Raw genomic sequence first — 17223 nt, forward strand, 5'->3', positions numbered from 1 at the left:
GGGTGGGGAAAGGTGAGGGGCAGCAAAAATCAGTAGCTGTCTGTCAGTATTTCTTACCAGTATTATCCTATGTTGGGAGCTATGTCACACACTGCACCAGGGGCAGGGGTGTGTGGAGCAAGGAAATGCAGGCGGGGGCGGGGGAAATTACCTGGGATCCTTCCCATGAGTGGTGTCTGTACCCAGCCTGCTCACACAGCCCTGGGGCTGGGCTCTCACTCCCCTACCCCTGGCCCAGCTACTGAATCCGCACTTCCCACCCCTCCTTCCATCGCGCTTGGACCAGCTCCCCCCACACTGCTGAGTCTGCAGCACGGAGCAGCCCCTGAAGCAGGGCCCTGGTGCTCTCACCTCTGCCCCCATGCTGCCCCCTGTGGCCGTTTCACTCCCCTCCATGGGCAGAGACTCCCCCAGGGCAGGAAATGCCCCAGGCGCTCACTGGCCCCCTCACACTCACTGAGCCCCTCTCCTCACCGCTGTCATTTAGACCAGGGGATTGTCCCACATGTGGTCTGTCTCCCCAACCCCTCTAATTACATCCCTTGCCCTTGTGATCTGGGCTCTTCCCTTCCTGATGCTTCAGGCCCCTCCCCACACCACCGTGCCACCCCTGACATTGCACCCATGCCTCTCTGCCCCTGCAGCCTGCTTCCCGCACCCCCTTCTCAACCTGTCTCCCCTCCCCCAGCTCACAGGCCTGGTGCTGGGAACTGAGAGTGGAGGGAGTGGAGGGGGCAAGCAGATGATGCCCTTTAGACCATCCCCAGGAGAACAGACTTGGGGGCTGGTCAGCGCTGGGAGGGGCCAGTCTCTGCCGCAGGTGTCACTGTCAGGGACAGAGATTCCCTCTGGCCTGAGCTGGGACCGGGCAGATGATCAGGGGAGCCGCGTTTTCACCCCCAGTGTTGAGACCAGGACAGAAATAAGGGCAGAGCGTCCCGGAGAAGGTGCCAGTAAAAGTGAAGAGATGGGACCTGTCAGTCACATTGTAAAATGAGACCTCGCCCGCCCCATAGTCCAGGAAAATCCCCACTCGGCCGGGCCTGATGCTCATGGGGAGGAGGCTCAAGGGATTGGTAAGAGCCTCATATTTCTTACCCCTCAGCCACACAGCCCAGTATCCATCCTCAGGGGAGAGGAAGACCTTCCCCTTCCTGCTCACAGATTCCCTGCAAACCCCAAGAGCCCACTCAGGCTTGTCTCCCACCTCCACCTCCCAGTAACGCTTCCCGCCCGTGAACCCCTCAGAACCCAAGACATTGGGGCCTGTATCAAATCTCTCAGGATTGTTGGGCAGATCCTGTCGTTTGTCTCCGAGTCTCACACTTTTCCGATCCTCAGACAGGACGAGCCAGGGATTTGCCGTGTCTGGATCCAGAGTCACGTCCACTGGGGAGAGAGTCACAGATTCAGAGCCGGGGGCAGGGGCTGGTCACTGGGATCAAAGAGAAATTAACCTGCGTCCAGGCTAATCGCTGAGGGGTGGGAGTGTTATTGCCTGAGGGGAGTCAGGGCCTGTCTGCCTGTGAGGAGACAATGAGGGGGAAAGGACGGTGGGGGGAGGGGGGGAAAGGTAGGGGTGGGAAGGTGCCCGTGGGCACGGGGGGGGGGCAGGCTGATGCTGTGAGTGGAAAGGGGAGGGGCAGGTGACAGGAACAGAGGGGGTGGAGGGACACAGGGGAGGGGCAGAGGAGAGGAGCAGGCACAAGATGTGACGAAGCGGGACTGTTCTTAATGTTTCCTCTGAATATTGTGGGGGTGCCTCAGTTTCCCCTATGCAGTTCTTAAGTATCTAGGTGGTGGGATAAGGGTGTATGATCGTTGCAGAGCCCTAGAGGGCAGGTGTGTTCAGGGGTCTGGACACAGAGAATGGCCAACACCCTGTTTCCTGGAAACTGATGGCCTGGGCCCTTCCCCCCTGCAAGGTGAGAGCTAAAGGGTTGGAGAACAAAGGACTCAGGTGACCTCCTGGCCCGGGAAAGTGACAAAGCCCAGAGGAGGAGGGGCTGGAGAGAGTTTTCAGTTTGGGGCTGGCTGGGGACATGGAGTGAAATGCAGACGTGGTTGTCTGGCTCACTGCCCCCCAAAATGGACCCAGCTGATGGGTCCTGTTCTCTGCACCTACAAGCTCTGTTTTAGACCATGTTCCTGTCATCTAATAAACCTTCTGTTTTACTGGCTGGCTGAGAGTCACGTCTGACTGCGAAGTTGGGGTGCAGGACCCTCTGGCTTCCCCAGGACCCGCCTGGGTGGACTTGCTGTGGGCAGCGCACGGAGGGGCAGAGGATGCTGAATGCTCCGAGATCAGACCCAGGAAGGTGGAAGTTGTGTGAGCGTTGTGTCCTGCAGACAGTCTGCTCACAGAAAGGAGACTTCCCCAGAGTCCTGACTGGCTTCGTAGGGAGCAGTTCCAGAGCATCGCCCGGGGACTCCGGGACACAAGGGCAGTGGGGGGCCAAGGGAAGGAACGGGCACCGGGAGGAGTCGGGGGTGTGTGAAGGGAAGAGCAGGTTCTAGGGTGCTGCAGAGGGTGACCGGACAGGTGGGCACCTGAGGAAAAGGAAGGGATGGGAGAAGGCACAGGTGACAGGGGACAAAGAGGTGTGAGGGGTAGGGCAGGTGCCAGAGGGGAATGAGGAGGCAAGGGGTGGGGCAGACCCCAGGGGGCAATAAGAGAGCAAGGGAAAGGTCAGTTATCAAGGGGGAGAGGGGCATGAGGGGTGGGTGCCAGGAAGACAGAGGTGGAGCGGGGGAAGGGGTAGGCATCAAAAGGGATGGAGGGGGGTTGAGCAGGGGGCAGATGCAAGGAGGGGGGAGGGGAGAGAGGAGAGGGCGGGCACCAGCATGGTGGGAGTGGGGGAACAGGTGAGCACAGGGGGGTAGAAAGTGGGATATGAAGAAGGGCAGGCCCTAGAGGGGCAGAGAGGTGTGGAGATGTGGGCACCAGTGGGGCAGAGATGGGATGAGGGGAAGGGCTTGGACCAGGGGACCCCAAGGGGGGCAAGGGAAGGGGTTTGCACCAGGCAGGCAGAGGGGGCAAAGGAAGGGGCAGGCACCATGGAGGCAGATGGGGGCAATAGTAGAGATGGGCCTCAGGGGGCCAGAGGAGGAGTGAGCAGAGGGGCTGGCACCAGGGGACTAGAGGGATGGGGGTGAGGGGTGCAGGTTTCAGGGAGGCAGAAGGCGAGGGAAGGGGTGGGGGGAGAACTAAGGGGAAGGTAGCAGGGGGTCAGGGTGCGAGGGAAGGGTCAGGCATCAGGGGGTTGGGGTGGGGAGAGGGAAGAGGACTGTGTCAAGGGGAGTGGTGGGGTCCAGGGTGGGAGAAGAAAGGGGCAGGCACCAGGGGGCAGGGTGCCTGCTCCAGCCCCAGACACAACATCTACACAGCTGTGTTTGATGCTGTAGCGCAAACCCCACAAGCCGATGTCTGTCACCCCGGCTCTGAGACTCGCCCGGGGGGCTGACAGAGCAGCATGGCACAGACAAGCTCCATGACTGTGGGACATTCACTCTCCCAAGCTGGTGTCTGGAGGGCCAGCAACAGCCAAGGGTGTTCCAGCTCCCATTGTTGGGAGTGCCCAGGCACCCACAGCGACGCCCTGAGGAGGGCCAGTGACTTGACAGAATCACCTACTGCAGGCAGCGGCAGAGAAGATGCTGCAGGGCTGGTCCAGTGCTGTGCACTGACTGTGGGCAGGACGGGCCTATAAGATAGGGCTGCCTCCAAGAGCAAGGATGGGGAGACTGGTCGAGTTTCCCAGAACACTCAGAGAACAGGGGAGTGCCAGGTTATTAAAGACACCCTGCCATGGGGAGATCAGGCCCAGACTGCTGCTGAAACAGACGACTGTGGTCTGTGTGGAGTAATTAAAGGAGTGCTGAAGAGGGTAAACTGATGCAGGGTGCTTGCATGGCAACCCTGAGGTAGCGGGGGGGGGGGGGGGGGCTCGAGACACCATAATGAGTCTGCAAAACTGGCACCCATTTAACAGAACTGCTGCCCCTTCCCTATGCAGACAGAGCCTCACTCTCTCGTCTGTCTGTGTGGGCCCCTCATCGCAGTGTCTGATCTCAACAGCCCCTACATCACTGAGTGAGCACCTGGAGCAACTGAGCACAGGGTGTTGTGCCTGCCACCTAGCTCCTGGCCTCCCTGTTCCAGCTCCCAGGCTGCTCCCATCCCCTGCAGCCTCCAGCTCCCCCTCAGCCTGAGCCTGCTCCTCTGACCACAGGCTGCCCCTGCTCTGTCCGTGCCCTGGGGGTACAGAGCCTCCTGCTGGTTGGATGTTGAATTGTGACACCCCCTCCCCACTCCCAGTGCCCAGCACGGAGCCAGCAGTGTCACTACATTATTCGCTCAGACCCAGCCGGACAGGCACACTGGGACCCTCACTCTCCAACTCAGCATTTGCTGCTCCCGCAGCTGGTCCTTGTCTGCACTCAGACCAGGAGCCCTTCAGGGCTGGCAGCCCCTTGTTATGTCTCTGCAGTGCCTGGCTCACACGTGGGCACTATATCAATAATAACGCTCACTGCCCAGCCCCTAAGAGCTGTGAGACAGTGTGAGGCCTTCCCCATTGCACATGGGGACCCTGGGGTGCAGGGAGCCCTGGTTACTGCCCCACACATTCACCCAGCGACTCCCCTGAGCTGCCAGACCCGGGTCCCTGGGGTCAGCACGCGGGCAGTCGAGTGGCACTGACCAATCAGGGGCTGGTGGGGTGGGTGGGAGGAAAGGGTTAATCCCAGTGTGGTGGCACTTTGCTGCCCGGCCCTGGCTGGTCTCTGCCCTCTGGGTGCAGCACAGGGCGTGTGTCTCTGAGCAGGTCCCTGCCCACTCACCCGGCCACTTGCCCCAGACACAGAGAACCCAGGTGCCGAGGGAGGAGCAGCCCCAGCAGCGCCGCATTGGCCCTGGCACGGGCTGAGCCTGCGAGTGCAGCACCAGAGGCAGCGGTAGAAGGAGGGGCTCAGCCATTGAGACCTGCAGCGTCCCCACCCGAAGGGGAGGGGTCAGTGCTGGGACAACAGGCCAGGCTGGGTCAGGGGCTTGGAGCTCTGGCAATGGCCCTGCTGGAGGCCCTGGGCCAGAGCAGCCAGAGAGTCTCTCAGGGCTGGGGGAGAGGGGGCGGGGGGGGGGGGGGGTTGGCTGCCCAGGATGTGGTTCCTGAGGGTGGCAGGAGGCTGGCCCTTTCCTAAATGAAGAACCAAGGAGAGAGGCTCAGGATCATGACAGGCTCAGAGCTCAGCCATGCCCAGGCCCAAGGGCATAGGTGCCAACTTCCTCTGTTCCTGGAGGGTGCTCGACCCCCGCTCCACCCCAGGCCCTGCCCCCACTCCACCCTTTCCCCCAAGCTCTCACCCCTGCCCTGCCTCTTTCTGCCCCCAGTCTGCCCCCTCTGCCCATCTCTTCCCACCCCTGCTCCTCCTCCTCCTCCCACCCAGCACCACCAGCTGAACAGCTGATCACGGTGGGTGGGAGGGGCTGGGGAAAAGGGATAGATGCTGATCCGCGGGGCTGCCAATGGATGCTGAGCACCCTCTATTTTTTCCCTGTGGGTGCTCCAGCCCCGAAGCACTTACGGAGTCGGTGCATATGCTCCAGGAGGCTCATCTTGGTGCGTGGGTGGGAGGGACAAGGGGCTCAGGTCACACGAGAATATTCTGGAGCAGTGAGGGATCCTGTGGGGGCAGCTGATGCTGCTGCCACTTGCTCACAGTCCCGTGTTCCTGGCACTACTTCAGGTACCACTTTTAATGCCCCCGCCATGATGGGCAGCCCGGTGTGATGGATGGGATGGGGAGCAGAAGGCCCCCCTCTAAGGCAACAGCTGTAACTCCTCCTTAGCAGTATCCCAAGAGAATAACAATGTTATTGAGGGTTCCACTTCACCACTTTCATGCATAGAACCAAGGCACTTCCCAGAAAGAGAAACCGCACTCAGAACGGTGACATCTGCTGAATTGGACAGGGGAGCATCAAACCACCCAATCCCTGAACACAAGGGAATGCCCAGAGAAGGGTTCTGAAGGGAAGCAAATCTTAATGTGCACATCCCGGGCAGCACTTTCACAGCTCCAGCCTGTGCAGTGGCACACTCCCACCATTGCACTCCAGTGCAAATCCTTAACTCTGACCTCAGGCTTTCCCCTGCGACAATAACCCGTCTCCCTCCTTTCCGCCTCATTTACATGGATGAAGGGGAAGGCAAAAAAAGAACTGGTTAAATAAAAAGCTAAATCTTTTGTTGTTGTTTCCTTCTTTCAAAAGTTTTCAGTGAAAACATGAACAACTTTTTCTCAGGTTCTGTTTAACTGAAAAAACAAAAAATCTGGTAAAAATGAAAAAAATCAAGTTACACTCAGAATACACCCAGGCTCCAAGTCACTTATTTCTCCTGCACTGGGAAGCCAACCTGCAATGCTCTGCGATCTGCTATCGCCTGGCAGGGGGACGACACTCATGGCAGAACAGGACATTGGTGTTGGAAGAAGGGGCGTAGCATTTTTGACCAGCTCTAGTGAAAAGTCTCAGAGCTGGACCATTTAGCTGGGGTGGCTCCTCCCTGGACCCCTCTGTGGTGTCTGGGGTTCTCCTCAGGCCAGGGGAAAGGAGAGGGGACAGGCAGGGTTGACCCTTGGCTCAGACTAGCTGGCACTGGCCTCTCACATCCTGTCTCCTGGGGCAGGCAGGGGCTGCCAGGAAAGCGGAACTGCAGCAGTCAGCTGGTGTTGTAGGCAGGAGTCTGAGCAGCCTGTTTCTTCCAGTACTGCAGGCAGCTGCCACAAGCTGCTGCTCATTCTTGCCGGGAGTGCCAGGCCTGGGACAATGCCCCCAGCTGTTCCATCTGCCCCACTCCTGACAGCCACTTATATGGCACATGTTGGTGACTTTGAGATGTCTTGTCAATGCTGAATATGGCAACCATCACTGCTTCTATAGGAGGCAGTAGTGGCCAGTGCCTGGGGCAACAAACCAGGAGACCTTAGTTCTGTTCCTGGCTCTGGTCTGACCTTGGGCATGTCTTTGTGCCTCAGTTTCCCCTCTGGAACGCTGGGACAATGAAAACTTCCTCCTTGTAAAGCACTATGCAAGTTGTGGCTGAATAACTCCATATAAGAGCCAAGTGTTGTTCCCTTTCTGAATGACATGTAATGCTAACAGTTCACAGCCCCTGGGGACCGAGGAGTGATTGGATTTTTACCAGCAATGCAGATGTGCTGGAACTAGAAGTGCTGGGGGTGAGGCAGGAACCCCTGGCTTGAAGTGGTTTCCATCATATAGAGGGTTTACAGTTTGATTCAATGACTCTGAGCACCCCCACTGTACAAATTGTTCCAATGTCACTGCAGGAGTTGGTACATTTACTTCACAGGCTTTTTCAGTGTTAAATTATCAAAGGCAGAGTCCCTGAATGTAAGTGCCCCTTTTCCATAGGGGGCCCAGTATTAACGTATTGGCCTCTATCTATCGTAGCACTTTTACTACCTTTGGCTGGAAGAGCCCAGAGGAACCTGGCACTTGGATTTAGGAATGGGGAAACATGGGTGCTTTTCAGGTTGCAGATAAGAAAAACCTAGAGAGCCCCTGCTGCATTAGTGTTAACTTACCTGTGAATTCCCTCAGCACTTCCATCATGCCGGGGACTCTGTATGCATCCTTCAGTTCAGCAGCACTGAGCTCTGGTCCCTGCAGCCTCACCTGGTCACTCCTAAGGAGAACACAGTCCAGTTATCGACGCTCAGCACAGGCACCCTTGCAATGGGCTTGATATAAATTGATGGTAAACTGAACATGGAATCTCACCTGGCCAGTGTGCCCTTTACATCCTACGGAGACAGTAAATAAGGAAGTGTTAGTGTTGTACTGTTCAGCTGTTAGAAGAACAGAATCATAGGACTGGAAGGGACCTCGAGCGGCCATCTAGTTCAATCCCCTGCACTCATGGCAGGACCAAGCACCATCTAGACCATCCCTGACAGGTGTTTGTCTAACCTGCTCTTAAAAATATCCAATAATGAAGATTCCACAACCTCCCTAGGCAATTTATTCCAGTGTTTAACTACCCAGACAGTTAGAAAGTTTTTCCTAATGTCCATCCTAAACCTCCCTTGCTGCAATTTAAGCCCATTGCTTCCTGTCCTGTCCTCAGAGGTTAAGGAGAATAATTTTTCTCCCTCCTCCTTGTAACAACCTTTTAGGTACTTGAAAACTGTTCTCATGTCCCCTCTCAGTCTTCTCTTCTCCAGACTAAACAAACCCAGTTCTTTCAATCTTCACTCACAGGTCATGTTTTCTAGACCTTTAATCATTTTTGTTGCTCTTCTCTGGACTTTTTCCAATTTGTCCACATCTTTCCTGAAATGTGGTGCCCAGACCTGGACACAATACTCCAGTTGAGGCCTAATCAGCGTGGAGTAAAGTGGAAGAATTATTTTTCGTTTCTTACTTACAACACTCCTGCTAATACATCCCAGAATGATGTTCGCTTTTTTTGCAACAGTGTTACACTGTTGACTCATATTTAACCTGTGGTCCACTCCTTCCTAGGCAGTCATTTCTCATTTTGTATGTGTGCAGCCGATTGTTCCTTCCTAAGTGGAGTACCTTGCATTTGTCCTTAGTGAATTTCATCCTATTTAGCTCAGACCTTTTCTCCAGTTTGTCCAGATCATTTTCAATTTTAATCCTATCTTCCAAAGCACTTGCAACCCCTCCCAGCTTGGTATCATCTGCAAACTTTATAAGTGTACTTTCTATGCCATTATCTAAATCATTGATAAAGATATTGAACAGAACCCAAAACTGATCCTTGTGGAACCCTACTCTTTATGCCCTTCCAGCATGACTGTGAACCACTGATAAATTGAAATGGTTATCAAACCAGTTATGCACCCACCTTATAGTCGCTCCATCTAGGTTGTATTTCACTAGTTTGTTAATGAGAAGGTCATGCAAGACTATAACAAAAGTCTTACTAAAGTCTAGATATACCACATCTACTGCTTCCCCCATCCACAAGGCTTGTTACCCTGTCAAAGAAAGCTATCAGGTTGGTTTGACACTATTTGTTCTTGACATGCTGACTGTTACTTATCACCTTATTATCTTCTAGATGTTTGCAAATTGATTCCTTAATTATTTGCTCCATTATCTTTCCAGGTACAGAAGTTAAGCTGACTGGTTTGTATGTCCCTGTGTTGTCTTTATTTCCCTTTTTATACATTGGCATTATATTTGCCCTTTTGCAGTCTTCTGGAATGTCTCCCATCTTCCATGACTTCTCAAAGATAATAGCTAATGGCTCAGATATCTACTCAGTAAGCTCCTTGAGTATTCTAGGATGCATTTCATCAGGCCCTCGTGACTTGAAGATATCTAACTTGTCTAATTAATTTTTAACTTGTTCTTTCCCTATTTTAGCTTCTGATGCTACCTCATTTTCACTGGCATTCACTATGTTAGACGTCCAATTGCCACCAACCTTCTTGGTGAAAACCGAAACAAAGAAGTCATTAAGCACCTCTGCCATTTCCACATTTTCTGTTATTGTTTTTCCCTCTTCATTGAGTAATGAATGAAGTCTCCCTCTCGTCCTCGGCCAGTCTCTGGAGAGAGAGTTTCTTTTCCTCCTTCAGAAGCAGTTGTAGTTTCCCAAATTCAGACAAGATTCGCTGTTTCTGGCACTTTACTCTTTCCTTTAGTGAATAAAAATGAACAAACAAACCCATAAATATCAGCAGAATTATCAAGTGTATGAGGCCATTTTGGGCGAAGTACATTAGATTTGAATGAACGTTCAGAGATTCATATTTTAAGGCCAGAAGGGACCATTGTGGTCATCTAGTCTGACCCCCTGCCTGGCACAGGACAGAACATTACACCAAGGGGTTCCTGCATCAAGCCCATAACTTCTGAGTAAAGAATTAAATAGTCAGTAAAGCAGGGGGACCGGATTCTGCGTCTCCCAGTTCCTAGGTGGATACCCCAACCGCTGGGCTATAGACCCATTCTCTTTTACACTCTGGCCCAATGACTGTATAAGTATTTACACACAGTGGAACAATTTCAACAGAAGAGACTTGCCTTCCCCCGACTCTTCCCACAACTCTCCTGAGAAGTGTGAGATTCCCCTGTTCCAATCCTTTCTGCCCCTCAGGCCAAGGGGAAAATCTCCCACATCCGACGTGAATGCTCTAACCACTGGGCTAAAAGTTATAAGAGAGGCACCATCCTACCCCCATTCATTGTACAGGGAGCTGAGGCCCCTAAACCAGTGATTTTCCAGGTGTCTTAAGCTTTGGTGTTGTAACACCTAAGTCCCTTTGTGGATCTGGGCCAGAGTCACCTTCAAGTAACAATTACATCCTTAACTCTGCCCCCACTTGAGACAACCAACCCAAAACTCATATTTGGGAAAAAACAACCCCCACTACGCATCCTTTCATTACACTAGATATTCATCAGGAAATGGAAAATGTCCATAAAAGGAAAGATGGGAAAGAATTAGCATCTAAAAAACAGATCATCATATGGTGTTGGGGATGCAGTCTCCAGAATCCCTTGATCAAATGCCCCTAAATTTGCCCCATGTATTCTGCTCTGGTCCCTCAACAAACAGCAATTTTCAAACCAATCTGAACATGCCTTTGGATTTTAGAGCACTTTCAATGGCAGCTTTAAACTGAAATGGTGTTTCAGCCTTAAGTATGGTGCAGTAACACTGCCCCTAAACGTGTATAACTCCACTAGACTTACTAGGGCCGATTCCCCTCTCATTGACCCAGTGTAAATCAGGAGTAACCCTATCCATGCTAATGGGGCTATAGTAGTGTAAAGCTGGTGTGAGCGAGAGCAGGGCTACCCCAGTGAGCAGGGTCAGTGTAAAATTGACCAAATCAGAACAGCGGCATTTTACACAGATTTGGCCCTGCTGTAAATGCTGACACAAGGGGTGAGACAGGGAAGAGTCTGGCCCTGTGCCTTCCTAGGCGTTGCTAGAATGACTGGCCTTGATCCAGAAGGGGCTTCTGCAATAGAAATACAGATAAATAAAATATGGATTTATCTGGGCCTCATTTGCATTTTGAGTCAGGGTAAATCAATGCATTATTGTTAAGTGCCATGTAGATCTGCTAATTTTGCACTTCCATTACCCTCCATATTCCTCAGGCCAAACATTTTCTGGAATTAAAGTCTGATTATAATAATAAACAGGGTTTATTTGTTTTAATGCTATGCTCGTGTTATCTATTTTTATCGAGAGTCTCTTGTAAATTCTTTAAAACACCTAAATGAAATGAGAGATTAAACCAAACCACAGACATTTACTTTCCACTCTTTTGGTTTATTTTGCTCTCTGGATTCCAGCTTTGAAATCTCCTCTCTTGCTTTCTTCAGAAGCTCAATGTCATTGTGGAGTTTCACCTGTGGGGAAAACGATGCCTGGAGAATTCTGCTGCAGTGAGTCAGAGCCCTGGGGATTCCTCACCCATGGGTGGAAGGGGGGGTTTGTGGCCAAGCGCAAGCCAGCAGTGAAGGGACTTGGGTTCTGTCCCCAGCCCTGCCACAGACGGAGCTGATTTGAGTGACCTCGGGGCTCTCTGCAGAGCTGTTGTACTGGGTCCCCAAACAGCCAGATCAATGATTCAGGGTGGTAATTTTCTGCTCACCTGCCATGCCTTGCGGGGCAATGAAGGGTTTGTGGAAGGGGCGCAGGGAGTAGTGGTGTCATATAAGGAAGAACCTGTTCAGTGCCCAGTGGGACACCACCGCCCCCCCCCCCCCAGCTTGTCCTGATTGGCAGGGGGTGGGGGAGTGCCACTCAAACACTGATCCCAGGGAGGGTTTGAGCCAATGAGCCTGGGGACCAGACTGGGAAATTAAGAAGGAAATCAAAGAAAGAAGGAAAGGGAAAGGCCTTGGGTGTGGGGCTGCTTGGAGGAGAGGCAGCTGCTTGCAAAAGGGGACTCCTGTAAGCACTCAGCCTGGAGCTGAGACCACAAAACTGACACTCCATCCTGTGCACATGTACACCAACAGACACTGGTTGTCAGTGGGTGGGATCGAACCTGGGACCTTTGGAGTTGAGTGCATGAGCCTCTACTGCCTGAGCTGAAAGCCACCTGGCTCTTAACCAAGGCTTGTAGAGCAGACTCATTTTATCTCTCTCTCTAAGTGGTCTTGCTGCCACTAGATGGGCCACAACCCCACACCCAGAATGTGTGTGTGTGTTACACACACCCCCACACCCCAGGCCAGCACCAGACCAGAGCCCACAGACAGGCTGGACTGGCCCAAGGGGCTAGAGGATTGGACTGGCATGGGACAGGGAGCCTGCGTGTCTAGCCAGGCATGGGGGTGGGGAGGGAAGAGCTGTGTGCTGTGCCAGGGTGAGGGAATCTGTGTAACCCGTGCTAGAGAGCCTGACCTGGATCTGCTCCTGCTCTGTCTGGGTTAGAGAAAAGTGTTGTGCTCTTGGCACATGTGGTGCTTGTTCCAGGGGTTAACTCCACCCCCTAGGATGGAGGGATTGTGTTTGTGTCAAGGTGTGTGGCTTGGACCCCTTCCCCAGCGCTGGGAACCCCACTGACAGACCTTGGGCTCCAGCCCACAGCACTGGAGCACGAGCATCACACTGGCTTTTAAACTGCTTCAGCCAGTCCGGCAGCTGTCTGCACCAACCCTGGACAAACAAACTCCTCATGTGGATCTTGGGCAGCTCACACAGGGCCTGCTCCCCTTAAACCCCATGGATAAACTCCCAGTGGTGTCAGTGAGGACAGAACTGGGCCCGTCACCTCTCTGTGCCTTGGGTCCCTGTGTGCAAAGCAAGGTGAACAGGGCAGGGCTCTGTGGCTAGACCCACTGTCTGTGTGGGGTCTGCGAGCCCGGGATGGGAAGCCGCATGCTGCGTGCAAGTACAAAGCATTACTGTTGCTTTAATTTCTTGTAAGAGCAAGAGACCATGGGGGAGTGAAAACAATAGTCAGAACGTTCATAGATGCCCTGCACGGGCTGGAGGGCTGCCATGCAGAGTTTCAAGTCAGAGACGTTCTAATACGTTCAGTGGGTGAAATCCTGGTCTGATTGACATCAGTGGGGCCAGGATCCACAAAGGGACTTTGACATTGCGACACTCGGCATTGCAATGCCTAACTTTTAAGATCCTCAAATACCTTGGGAACAACACGGTGATCCACAAAGCCTGAGTTAGGGGCTACGCTCCCTATACAATGCATGGGGAGAGATAGCACCTTAGACTGAGATCCACAAACCCCAGCATGCCGGGGTGGGAGCTGCCTAAGCTAGCAAATGAGAAGTGCTGATGAGAGATGCCCTAAATCCCCCCATTCAGGGAGATAGACACCTTACTCCAGGCTGCAGGGAGGCATCTATCTCTGCCAGTGACCCCCAGCCAGGAAGCCATCTCCTGGAGTCAGGTGGCTGGACACCCAGGCTGTTTCTTGGGGGAATGAGCTATGACCCTGCCTCACTCCACACAAAACAGCTGGAGGAGGAGAAGCCACCTGCTTTATAACTGTTAGTCTATTGGTTGGCACACTCAGCTGGGATGTAAGAGACCCAGGTTCAATTCCCCCCTCTCTGCCTGATGATGAGAAAGGAGACACATCTGGTCATGGAAATTGTATGGTGGGCCATGAATGCTCACAACACTGGGGATTGGGGTGTGGGAGGGAGTGAGGGCTCCGGCTGGGGGTGTGGGCTCTGGGGTGGGGCCAGAAATGACGATGCAGAGGGAGCTCCGGGCTGGGGCAGGGGGTTGGGGGGTGTGTGTGTGTGTGTGTGTGTGTGTGATGATGGGTCCAGCTGAGGGTGCAGGCTCTGGGGTGGGACTGGGAATGAAGGGTTTGGGGTGCAGAAGGGTGCTCCAGTCTGGGACCGAAGGGTTCGGAGGGCGGGAGGGGGATCAGGGCTGGGGCAGGGGGTTGGGGCATGGGAGAAGGTCAGGGGTGAAGGCTTCAGGTGATGTTTATCTCAAGCCGTTCCTGGAAGTAGTGAAATGTGCCCTCTTCGGCTCCTACATGGAGGCATGGCCAGGCTGCTCTGTGCACTGCCCCATCCGCAAGTGCCGCCCCTGCAGCTCCTGGAAGCAGCGGTATGTCCCCTCTCTGGCTCCTACGCAGACGTGTGGTGCTGGCCAGGTGGCTCTACGCGCTTCCCCATATGTAGGTGCCGCCCCTGTATCTCCCATTGGCTGTGGTTCCTGGCCAGTGGGAGCTGCAGGGAAGTGTTGGGGGTGGCGGCAGCGTGCGCAGCTCCCTGGCTGCCCCTACATGTAGGAGCTGGAGGGGGGATATGCTGCGGTTTCCGAGAGCCGTGCAGAGCCACAGCATGCACGGAGCAGGGAAAGCCCTCGACTCCACTCCCTGCCTGGAGTGCCCGAGCGGGGCAAGCCTCAGGCCCCACTCCCCGGCAGGAGCTCCAGGGCTGGATTAAAACGACTGATGTGCTGGATGTGGCCCATGAGCTGTAGTTTGCCCACCCCTGCTCTAACCACTGGGAATGTTTAAAGTGGGGCTCCCTCCATCTCTCCTGTTGAAGCTGTTCCACTTTGGGTAAATAAAGAGGCACTTGATTGCGGTGACACCTAAAACTGGGTCTTAGGTTCCAATGTACCTTTGTGGATCCAGGATCCAGGTCTGGGAGTTTTCCATTGACTTCAATAGGGCCAGGATTTCACCCAGTGTATTTAGAAGACTCCTAGCTGTCATGGCTAAACTCCATGTAATTTTAAAATTAAATATAAGCTGAGTCAGAATGGGCTCTACCCTGACATCTGGTGGTGAGCTGTGGAAAAGGCCTTCAGGGGCTGATCTCGTTTGCATGGGCACACTCACCCTGCCTAGCATAATGGGACTGCTTGCCCAAATGGTCACTTTGGCTGCTGTGGGATCCCCAGTCTCTCTGTTATTGGGGCAGGAGTAATAAAGTGTTGTTATCCTGGTTATGTGACTCAAGGACAGTAGAACTGTACTTGGCATTTTATGACAGAGGGACTCGCCCTCACCTAAGTAGCGCTTGTAGGCAAGGGACATGGGTTCCAATTCCCTGTGAATTGAGAAAGAGGCTGGAGGATTGGTCCTGGTCAACTTCTTTATAGTGTAATGATAGGGTTAATTTTGACTCCATTAGGAGTCTTGTTATGTGCTGCAGAGCTGAGATCAGTGATACTTAGAGCTGAACATTAGACCTACTCTAGGCTAGTGGTGTGCTAATACTGAGGCTCCCCTCCTAGTGGCTGAAATCACTAAAGAGTTGCAGTTATTAAGAGTTAAAATCACTGAAAGTTGTGTTAAGGGAGGGGCTGAAGACATATTGGTGAGTGGCTAGCAGAGGGCAGTGGCTCACAGTAAAGATTGCAGCAGAACCCCATTGTGGGGCTGCACTGACCAGGGACAGAAACTGTAGGAGGGGGTGACTTTTGGGTTGCTGGACTCAAGAAAACCCAAAAGTTAACATATGTGACTCCATTTTGGTCGGAGGGGGGGCTCACCATTGTCTAGAAGCAAGCACATTATGTACCAGGAGGAGTGTTCCTTAGATACTGCATTCCTGTGAAAACCCTTTTTCTTGTTTTTAGCTTGCCTTGACTTCTGGTATTTGTTTTTTGTTTGTTTTTAATATTTTACTTTTTGGCCTTTAATGTGGAGCCTTCTATTTTAATAATAAAAGTTACTAATGCATTGCTTTAGGACCATGCTGTGTAATTAACATTCTAGTTTAGCACGAGGAATGCACCTAGCAGGAATAGATGGTAAATAAGAAAAGGGTTTGTTTATTGGCTAAGGTTTCTGATGCACGAGGGCAACATGCTTTGCTGAAAGGTATATAACCTTTGTATAATCTGCATTTGGGGTCCCCTCCTGACTAGCAGAGGGGCACCACGCTCAAGCGTAATAAACTTAGTATTTTTTAGGAACTCTGCAGTTGTGGACTTTGTTCGTGTGCCTCAGGCTAGATTCGAACTGTGCGTGGCCTAACAGGTATAATTCGCATAAGTTCTGTGCGTGAACTAGCAGGTATAATTTGCATAAGTTCTGTGCGTGACCTATCAGGTATAATCTGCAGCAGTTTATACCTATCAGGTATAATTCGTAACACTAAGAACATAAGAACGGCCATACTAGATCAGACCACTGGTTCATCTAGCCCAGTATCATGACCTCTGATGTCAATGCAGGTGCCCCAGAGGGAATTAATAGAACAGATAATCATCAAGTGATCCATCCCCTGTCACTCATTCCCAGCTTGTGGCAAACAGAGATTAGGGACACCATCCCTGCCCATCCTGGGTAATAGCCATTGATGGACCTATCCTTCATCAATTTGTCTAGTTCTTTTTTGAACCACGTTATAGTCTTGGCCTTCACAACATCCCCTGGCAAGGAGTTCCACAAGTTGACTGTGCATTGTGTGAAGAAACACTTCCTTTTGTTTGTTTTAAACCTACTGTCTACTAATTTCATATGGTGACCCCTAGTTCTTGTGTTATGTGAAGGAGAAACTGACATTTCCTTATTCACTTTCTTCGCACCCATCACGATTTTATACTCTATCACATCCCCCTTAGTTGTCTCTTTTCCAAGCGGAAAAGTCCCAATCTTTTTAATGTCTCCTCACACGGAAGCAGTTCCATACCCCCTAATAATTTTGTTGCCCCTCTCTGTACCTTTTCCAATTCCAATATATCTTTTCTGAGGTGGGGGCCACCAGATCTGCACACAGTATTCGAGATGTGACTTACCATGGATTTATATAGAGGCAATATCATATTTTATGTCTTGTTATCTATCCCTTTCCTAATGGTTCCCAACATTCTGTTCACTATTTTGACGGCCGCTGCCCATTGAGTGGATGTTTTCAGAGAACTGTCCACAATGACTCCAAGATCTCTTTCTTGAGTGATAAAAGCTCATCTAGACCCCATCATTTTGTATGTATAGTTGGGATTATGTTTTCCAATGTGCATTACTTTGTATTTATCAACACTGAATAAGTAAACACTGATAGATGTGAAGGCCAGAAAGGACCAGATCATCTAGTCTGACTTCCTCCATAACATGGACCAGAGAATTTCACCTAGTAATTCCTGCATCAAGCCCATAATCTGTGGTAGAGGTAGAGCAAATCTTTTGGAAAGTGACATCCGATCTTGATTTAAAGATCCCAAGTGATGGAGAATCCACCATGTCTCTGGG

The 17223-nt window shown here is 52.2% G+C and overlaps 1 protein-coding gene across 1 annotated transcript in view; it reads right to left on the reverse strand.

The window, feature by feature from the left end:
* Nucleotides 1-829: 829 nt before the first annotated feature.
* Nucleotides 830-17223, reverse strand: part of LOC141998857 (E3 ubiquitin-protein ligase TRIM21-like) — a 302786-nt gene continuing 286392 nt past the window's right edge. The window contains exons 2-6 of the mRNA XM_074971830.1: nt 11333-11428; nt 9589-9699; nt 7808-7830; nt 7612-7712; nt 830-1389 (exon numbers count right to left, since the gene is read on the reverse strand). Coding sequence (XP_074827931.1) covers nt 830-1389; nt 7612-7712; nt 7808-7830; nt 9589-9699; nt 11333-11428 — 891 coding nt within the window. The remainder of the gene's footprint in view (nt 1390-7611; nt 7713-7807; nt 7831-9588; nt 9700-11332; nt 11429-17223) is intronic.

The sequence above is a fragment of the Natator depressus genome, chromosome 14 (genome assembly GCF_965152275.1).
Source record: "Natator depressus isolate rNatDep1 chromosome 14, rNatDep2.hap1, whole genome shotgun sequence".
NCBI lineage: Eukaryota > Metazoa > Chordata > Testudines > Cheloniidae > Natator > Natator depressus.